General features: G+C 43.1%; 1 protein-coding gene across 1 annotated transcript; it reads right to left on the bottom strand.

Moving 5' to 3' along the window:
* Positions 1-5,052: 5,052 nt before the first annotated feature.
* Positions 5,053-8,412, bottom strand: snai3 (snail family zinc finger 3). Its single transcript, XM_024418762.1, has 3 exons — positions 7,270-8,412; positions 5,782-6,393; positions 5,053-5,648 (listed from the first exon to the last, which is right to left on the bottom strand). Exons 1-3 carry the CDS (start codon positions 7,466-7,468, stop codon positions 5,467-5,469), a joined length of 993 nt encoding a protein of 330 aa, XP_024274530.1. The 5' UTR covers positions 7,469-8,412; the 3' UTR covers positions 5,053-5,466.
* Positions 8,413-9,732: the final 1,320 nt, after the last annotated feature.

The raw sequence follows: 9,732 nt of genomic DNA, 5'->3' as shown, positions 1-9,732 counted from the left end.
GTGACAACACTGCAGCGCCGAGGTGACGGAAGACAGGCGGCAAGCATGCAGAGCCTCCAAACCGGTGTGGTGTCTGGAGACTGGCATCTGAAGCAAAACTGCTCTCCCACTCAGACCTTTACTCTGTGGTGGGGCCTGGACTGGTGTCAGAACTTTAAACGCTTCACCCAACAATAATTTCTCTCTGTTGCTTGTGATTAGCCCCCTGGCAATATTAATAATGTCATTGTCTACCTTCCTACATGGGACAGAAGCTGGGTGCCAGGTGAATGGATATGGCCTTGTCCAGTTGTTAAGTTTAGGCATTTGTGTTTTGAGCAAGTGTGGAGGTGTTGCAATAGTCTGGGATAGGTTATAAGACGACACGAGGGTCCTACACATTAGTTACTCAAGGTGAAGTGGTCCAATTAACCACAGTGTAAACAGAGCAGAGGGCAGCCCCTTGTGACCTGGGCCACACTGGAGGATGTTTTGATTGAGCTGTGGATTGGTGGCGTTTGTTGTGTTATGTTAATATAACTGAGGCTTGGTTATAAAGACCTTTCAAACTCCACACACACTATTCAGACCGGTTGACAAAACGTTCTCCTCATTACCCGTTTGTTATCGCTAAGATCCTCTGTTTGTGTTTCACCTCTATGCAGGTTTTAATGATGACTGGTGTCACAGAGTGTGAAAACAGTCAAGAAAATACACTTACCCCGAGAGAAAGAAATGACAAGTGACACTACAATGACCTTATAACGAAGAAAGAAGGCTTTGGCGTTTTTTCATAATCAACCTATCTAATTATTTAATATCGAAATAATATGTTGTGAAAATAATGAGTTTATCATCTTGCCGCTTGTCATTAAATATGGGATTATTCATTTTGAGTGCATCAGCCGACAATCTTCCACCCTTGAGAGTGACCACCATTGTAGCCCAGTGCTCTGCTGTCCCCAAAACACCTGGCCCTTGAACCCCCTTCCCTCCCTATCCACCCTCGTACTGGGGCCTGGGAACCAGGCATGGGTCAGCCACTGATGAGGTGCAGGCCTCTGCCATTATATCAGAGAGAAAGTGTGTTATTGAATGGCAGTGCACACATACAGGCAAAGAGACTAAATCGAAAAGATAGTGAGGGATCATGCAGAAATACCCTTCTGTCGGTTGAGCTTTCATATGAAACAATGTTGTTGAACAAAGCTGCATCTGATTATCATCAAAAGTGCACACACATATTCATAATCTTGATAAATACAATGTTTTTTTCTTGATAAATACAATGTTTTGTAAGTAGAACATAATTAGCATGGCAAGCCAAATCATTTTGGAACATCAGGACCTTTACTGTTGGCTGGTCATTAATCAAATGTTGAAAATGATATAGGTGTTTCACAGTTATTATCGCTATGCACTCTGAAGATGGACTCCTTTGAATAATGGGACAACTTGAACTTTGGGGTTAAAGGTCAGGCCATGGAAAACGAATGTGGTGAGCAAGCAGGAGCGCTTGGACGAAAACAATCTCAGATATCAGATGGAAAATAGGGCGGGGGCGTTGGCTGATTTCGACGGGCCGCTAAATGTTACCAAGCAGCACCTGTTCAGGCCTGCAGGACATTTTTTTCCACAACAAGTGGACAGATATAACTACCCCCCTGAATCCTCCCATCCCCAGTCCACAGCAGCATAGTGGCAGGGTTTTGGTAACAAGCGCAACACATAGCATTAATACGCAGTGTGTCAGGGAGCTACAGGAGTGAGATATATTTATAAATGCCCAACACTCACTGTGGAAAATATTCTGAATCGGTGCAAGGCTGTGCTGAGGTCGTTCACAAAAATATCCCAGCAGGCCAGATAGCATCCGCTGGATAGACTAAAAATAGCCCCACTTTGTCTTCACAGGGGCTATAAGTGGCAACTGGGATGGTATTACTATGATACTAGCAATGGAGTAGTGGCATGCTTATTCTAAACAGGTTATCCAGTATTTATAGGCCTAACATTTGTATTAATATCCATATAGACACGACCTGGCTGGATATCCCCCGAAGTCAAATTGAGCTTGCAGGCGTTCATGCTTTGACAATGTTGCCATGGCAACAGGTCGGTGTAGGTAGAGGCGTCAACTTTGATCCACTCGCTAATCACAAATCATAAACCTGGTGCAGATACAGGATTCTTCTTTTGTCTAAAGGCTGTAGTCACTATCCCTAATTTACAGTGCTATTCTAAATGGATCTATTACCAGATGGTCTTTTCATGGTCTTTTCATGGTCTTTTCTTTGATTCAGATTTTCCAATAGACTAATACTGTATGACCCCATGCCACGTTGGCCTATTGGAAACCAGTTTGAAATAGGGTTACTTGTCATTGGACTACAACGGACAATTTAATCCGTTTGAATCCCACTTTGTACAACAATAAAATGTGAATAAATCTAAGGGGCCACAATACTTTTGCAAGAGCTTTTATCAAGACCATGATATTCAAATACAACACGGATGTATTTTCATTTGTGTCTGTTGGCGGCAACACAGACTAATTTTCGACATTCAACAAACATTTTACAGACAAATAATTGATTTATCTTCCTTCACTCTCTTCTCTAGAGTACATGTGCTTTTCATGATTTCTGTGATGTTTTGGGTCTGTGACATGAGCTATAATCGCGAGATAGCTGTCACTAGTTTTATCCAAAGCACATAAATACTATTTAACCACTAATCTACAGTAGATTCCCATCACTACTGCCAACTGATCAACATAAACCCTCAAGACAGATATATCAAAGCAAAGCACCTTCTCTACCTCGATGGACGGGAACTCGTTGACCTTTATGCTATCAAATCATCGCAGGAGCCTGGCTGTATCCAGCAGAGTAGCAGGGGGGTTACTGGCAGGCGAATCCCTGGATCAGGCCCAGGGATTGTTCCAAAGGGAAACAGCCAGGCACAGCTCTATGGAATTGGAGAAAGCTAACTGACTCGCGCAGAGCATTGGAGACTCTCTAGGTTCCACTCTTCCACCCAACCCAGGAGCTAGAGTTTGACCAGGCCCAATTCACACTGGGTCAGAAATAGCCACACTGCCTCTATTTTTGACCTGTCTGCTGCTGTAAGGGTATCAGGTCCATGCCTCTCTTACCCTGGCTACAGGGTATTTATAGGGTGAGAGTGGTCTTTTGTGGAGTCACAGTGGCTATAGTTAGGAGCTGCTGCTGTGTCAGCTGATGCACACGTCATGGAGAATGGTGACAGAGGTCAAGATCACGTCTGGAGCCGGAACCTTGTGTTTGTCTTACCATCCTCATCCTCTGGGTCTTTCTAGTAAGGCTGGTCAACATTTTTACCAGACCTCCGAAACGGTTACATTCATATTGATCTCCACAATTTTAGTAGTAGTAGAACTTGTCCATGGTTGACCGGGTCCATGGTGTCCTGCAGCTAAAGAATTATGTTGGTATACATTTAGTGTGTCAGAAAGGTGAAGGATGGGCCGAGACGGCTCCAGGCAGGATATGCTGAGGAATGCCATGTCAGTCTCCACTAAAATCCCCCCAGCAACACCCCAGGGAGCTGTGACCGTGGTGCCAGAGCCCTGCCCCATGGGATCTGGCATCCTGAAAACACTGGCCTGGCTCGATGAGCTCTGCTCTGCGTGGGCTTCCTGCTAAGTTATGGGTTTTGTGGCCCAAGATACCCTTTCTCTCCCAACTTAGAAACATCCAGGTGTCTCTTTATTTCCACAACTATATCACCTACTGTGTATATTAACATTTTGGTCATTTAGCACAGGATTTTGCCCGAGTACTACACAGCTGATTCAAATAACCAACTCATCATCAAGCTTTGATTGTTTGAATTAGCTGTGTAGGGCAAAAACAAAAACGAGTTTGGGGAACCCTGATTTGTCAGACAATTCATAATATGTGCAATCAATGTACATTTTAACATTTAGCACATAGATATTTTAATTTGTTCACCCTTTATGGATTTCTTAATTTTTTTATTTTATTAAATGAGTGGTAGTTATAACAACAACAACAAAAACAACATTTTTATTGTTCAAAAGGGGTTGACCATCTCCAGTTGCAGCTACTGTACAGAGCTGGCTATTGCTGCCGTGGCCGAATATGTGAAACAGTGTACAAGTAAAACAGTTGACAAACATTTAATTGCCGGCCAGTGCCAACACAGCACCCAATCCCCATTCATCCTTCTACTCTACAAATCATCTAACAGACAGCCAAGTTGCACCAACCTGCGCGTGTTTGGAGTGCCTTGGGACATGCCAGACATGTTTTGGATTCTGCTGAAGAAAAGCAGCGTTTCTCCCAGCCGGCAGTGACTGGCCATGTGTTTAGGGAGCTCTCTCCACTCAGCTGCTCCACTTGTGCTGAGCAACTGGAAAGAGTCGACCAAGCCCCCACCGTCTCCCCTCCCGCAAGGCTTGGCATGGCGCCACAGCGGCATGCAGCTGGCCTCCCTCCACCTGCCAATAAACCAATATATTTAATAAGAATTTTCCACCATTACAAATGGGAAACATCACGGTTTTATTTAGACTCTTAAAATATCCACCTTCAGCAGCTGCCGTCCAAAAAGACATTAATTAGCTGAGGAAAAATGGGGGGCTGTGATTTAAATGATCCCGTCTCAGAGACCCCTGAGAGATCCTGCCTGGGGATAGGGGTGTCACAAGAACACTACCAGAAAGTCACCCACATTATCTGTTTTCTGTTTATCCTAATCACTTTATTCTCCAGTTTCCTGTGTGCCCATGAGGATATTTACAGTATGCCAGTGATCTCACAATGCCAAGAAATGGTCGTAAAGTAGGAACGTGCCGGGTCACTGATAGGAAAGCGCTAACATTTAGTTCTAATACTCTACTTGTGCACTCTTCAGCAGTCACTCAGTCTTTGTTTTGATTTTTAGAAAAGTGAGTTTCTTCAATATTTCTTGACTTAGACAGGGCTTGACTTAGACAAGGGCTTGTGCTTTCATCTCAGTGGTTCATGTCTCCCATGATGATGCATGTTTTCATATTTAGGCATATTGTACAAAAGTAGGTATTTATTGTTTTTAAACAAACAAAGTTCATACAAAATTGTATACTCCCGCTATACATTTCCTCAAAAGGCACGGGTAATCATCAATAACACAATCAAAACTTCAAGGCTTTTAAATTTCAAGTATTTTTGGCAGCATGCGATAACTTTTCTCTTTTTTTTGTCAAACAACTACTTCATATATCAAATATATGACATAAGAACGTCTTTGGACACAGTCCATATTTCATGAGCTTGAAATGTCAGAGACCAAAAACATACAGTAGTCAGAGCTCCGTGTCACTAATAGCAGTCTTTCTCCAGTGCGTTGTGAGGGCACAGCAGTCTGATGTTAGTAGAACCAGGCGTAGCCTAGGCAAGTAGGCAACAGGTTCAGAGTGGGCAGCACAGGCAGTAAATGGCATCAGGACTGTGGGCAGCAGCCAGACTCTTCATGCTTGGAGAGCAGAGATATCCTGGAGAAGGTTTTGGAGCAGCTCTTGCACTGGTATTTCTTGATGTCAGAGTGTGTCTGCAGGTGTGCTCGGAGGTTGGAGCGGTCAGCAAACGCCCGGCTGCAGTGTGGGCAGGAGAAGGGCTTCTCACCTGAAAAAAGGGAATTGATCAACTCAGAGCCCTAGTGGGTAACTGAATATGGGATAGTGTGAAGTCAAGCTCAATTCATGAAACAGGTGAATAAAGGTGAAAAGTGTTGCCGGCTGTACATTACTGTCCGTACCTGTATGTGTGCGAATGTGTCCCTGGAGCAGCCAAGGCCTGGAGAAGGCCTTCCCACAGAGCTTGCAGACGCAGGGCAGTGTGTGTGTTCGGATGTGCATCTTCAGAGCTCCCAGACTCACGTACTCCTTGTCACAGTACTTGCAGCTGAAGTACTTGTGACACTGCCACTCACAGTGCAACTGCCTGTGCTTGGCCAGCCCAGAGAAGGTGAAGTAGGCTTTGTGGCAGTCGAAGCATTCAAAGCGCTCCTGACTAACACTAGAGTGAACAAGGCCCATGAGGGGATTAGGCATGCTGCCCCTCTCCTCCAGGTGTCTGAAGTCCTGTGAGAGCAGGAAGGTCTGGGGTTCCATGGTTCCCAGGGGCTCAAGTCCGGAGTGTGAGTCTCTTAGCAGATTGTTGTGAGACACTGACAGGGGGTAGAGGATTTCCTGTGTTGAGCTATGCAGTGACAAGCTGGTGTCCCTTGAAGGCAGCCTGTCTACCTGTGGAAAGTGCATGGAGGCTGGTGTGGGGATGAGACTTGGCCCTGGCAGCCAACCCTCCAGGGGCTGAGGAGTGCTGGGGATGTAACAGGCTACCTCAGGCTGGACCAGGCTGGTGTAGAGATCTGTAATGACACAAATACCATTTTATGTTAAAACTGTTTTACAAGTACACTCAAATGTTGTAATAATGCTCTATGATAATAATTAGGTTGAATTCAGTAATAAGTTAAAACATATAGTTAAATATTTGACATTAATTTACAATATTAGGAGCAGTCTCAAAGTAACAGAGGGACTGTATTGTGCATATCGATTTGCATAACATCCAAAGTTCCAATGCATTCACATAGCATAGCCAACTGGCACGGTTCTAATTTCCTTACAAAAAAATAATCATAATCATAATCAGATTTTAGTCACATACATTTTATTTTCCTCTATAATGGTAATCTTTGACAGTTCAATACGGGAGGGTGGGAGGCTAGCTCGCTTTAAGGGGTGAATTGGAACAAAAACACAGACTTAAGGCACATTTTGGGGTAAAAGGAGCCTCGGAGGGCACTACATTAGCCTCTTGAACGCGTTTAATAGGACCCTTCAGATCCCATGAGGGACTAATAATAAACTCTTCTTTTGTCTGACAGATTTTGCACCTGCTAAACTCCAGAAACGCATTTGTCGTATCCTCTTCCAAGGTATCAGTTAAATCAATCATTATTTACTTTCCTATAACTAATATAATTTTAGACTATGCTCTTATCATATTGTTTGAGTTATAGGCCTACTGTGTTCAATTACTCACGGCAAGAATAAAATGGGCTATGAATGGATATGTTTGTTTGTTTTTTTCTGAAATAATGCAAGTTATAGCCAACAGACAAAATAGCAAAGGTATTCACATATTTTTTTAATTTTTTTTTATAGAACTACTGTAGATGAGAATATACAACACAACGATAGAAACATATAATTGAAGTAGATTAAAAAAATAACTGTACCGTCTGCTTTTGAATCCAGAATTCCATAGTTTGGCTTCTTATTAGTGAGATGTTTCTTCACCAGAAACGACCTTGGCATCTTTATCATATAGCTCTGAGTTATTAATGAGTCTGCAGCGCCGCAATAATGTAACAAGTGAGTGCTAGTAGGATGACCTGTTGAATAAATAGCTCTTGGAGGCTGTCTTTTGCCTTGCATTCTTCAGTGGAGTGGAGAGTCAGGTGCAGGGGTCGCTAAAAATTTGCATACACACCCTGTCGGACCAATTAGAATGAAAGGACAAGTGCACCGGGGCGGACCTCTGCGTCGATCAGCATACCCCAACAAAACAGGTGCATCGCAAAACACTGTATACAGTAGTCTGCAAGCCCGTAGACAGGCGATCTGAATTTGCCCTGCCTGACTGGCTTTATTAGTAAAAAAAAATATCGGCATACCGGTATTTCATTCTCTACATTTTTCTTTATTCTACAGACGTTCGCACAATCACATGGTATAGCAAAAAATGCCAAATAAATGTTTTTTTTTGTTGGTTGAACTAGCCGTCAAAAACGTTATTCACCTCCATCCTAAAAATGTGCTCAAAGTCCAGACCTATGATTAGGCCAACTATAGGTGTTTATTTGAATGAATAAATGCACTTTTGTATCCTATGCTTACTTGTATAGAAAGACAGATTTGAAGTGTTTCGAGAGAGGTTCCTCGTCTATTATTCTCAGTTTCTTTCCATGTCTCAATTTGAAAGCTTCGGAAACAAAGCGCATTCCCAGACCTGTCATTTTCCATTCCGTGAAGTGCGTCCTATTGAAGAAGCCGAACTACCGGTCAAGGAGGAGAGGTCATTGGTGTGGAGGACTGAAAGCTTTTTTTTTACGATGGTGTGTAACTATTCACTTCCTTGAGCAGTTCATTGTGTAGAAAAACAAATTAAGAATATACTGACCTTAACCACCTACTTCTAAAGTGTAAGACAAAACAAATATTTTTATTTAACATGTTTAAAAATAGCGTATGTAAGCAATAATGTGGTATATGGCCAATGGCTAAGGGGTTCTTATGCACAACGAGTGCCTGGATACAGGCCATATACCACAAACGCCCGAGGTGCCTTATTGCTATTATTTTATTTATTTTATTTTTATTTCACCTTTATTTAACCAGGTAGGCAAGTTGAGAACAAGTTCTCATTTACAATTGCGACATGGCCAAGATAAAGCAAAGCAGTTCGACACATACAACAACACAGAGTTACACATGGAGTAAAACAAACATACAGTCAATAATACAGTAGAAACAAGTCTATATACGATGTGAGCAAATGAGGTGAGATAAGCGAGGTAAAGGCAAAAAAAAAAGGCCATGGTGGCAAAGTAAATACAATATAGCAAGTAAAACACTGGAATAGTAGATTTGCAGTGGAAGAATGTGCAAAGTAGAAATGGTTAAGATATCGTTTAGGACCTTGAGCGTGGCTGAGGTGCACCCATGACCAGCTCTGAAACCAGATTGCATAGCAGAGAGGGTATGGTGAAATGGTCGGTAATCTGTTTGTTGACTTGGCTTTCAAAGACCTTTGAAAGGCAGGCTAGGATAGATATAGGTCTGTAGCAGTTTGCAGTTTGAGTCAAGAGTGTCCCCCCTTTGAAGAGGGGGATGACCGCAGCTGCTTTCCAATCTTTGGGAATCTGACGACACAAAAGAGAGGTTGAACAGGCTAGTAATAGGGGTGGCAACAATCTCGGCAGATAATTTTAGAAAGAAAGGATCCAGATTGTCTAGCCCGGCTGATTTGTAGGGGTCCAGATTTTGCAGCTCTTTCAGAACATCAGCTGACTGGATTTGGGAGAAGGAGAAATGGGGAAGGCTTGGGCAAGTTGCTGTGCGGGGTGCAGTGCTGTTGACCGGGTTGGGGTAGCCAGGTGGAAAGCATGGCCAGCCGTAGAAAAATGCTTATTGAAATTCTCAATTATAGTGGATTTATCAGTGTTGACAGTGTTTCCTATCTTCAGTGCAGTGGGCAGCTGGGAGGTGTTCTTATTCTCCATGGAGTTTACAGTGTCCCGGAACGTTTTTGAGTTAGTGTTGCAGGAAGCAAATTTCTGCTTGAAAAAGCTAACCTTGGCTTTTCTAACTGAGTGTGTATATTGGTTTCTAGCTTCCCCGAAAAGCTGCATATCACGGGGGCTGTTCGATGCTAAATGCAGAACGCCATAGGATGTTTTTGTGTTGGTTAAGGGCAGTCAGGTCTGGGGAGAACCAAGGACTATATCTGTTCCTGGTTCTAAATTTCTTGAATGGGGTATGCTTATTTAAGATGGTTAGGAAGGCATACATTTTTTTTTACCAGGCATCCTCTACTGACGGGATGAGATCAATATCCTTCCAGGATACCCAGGCCAGGTCGATTAGAAAGGCCTGCTCGCTGAAGTGTTTGAGGGAGCGTTTGACAGTGATGAGTGGAG

The sequence above is a fragment of the Oncorhynchus tshawytscha genome, linkage group LG12 (assembly GCF_018296145.1).
Source record: "Oncorhynchus tshawytscha isolate Ot180627B linkage group LG12, Otsh_v2.0, whole genome shotgun sequence".
NCBI classification, from domain to species: Eukaryota; Metazoa; Chordata; class Actinopteri; order Salmoniformes; family Salmonidae; genus Oncorhynchus; species Oncorhynchus tshawytscha.
The sequence above is the reverse complement of the archived record's forward strand: the minus strand, read 5'-3'. Positions and strand labels throughout refer to the sequence as shown.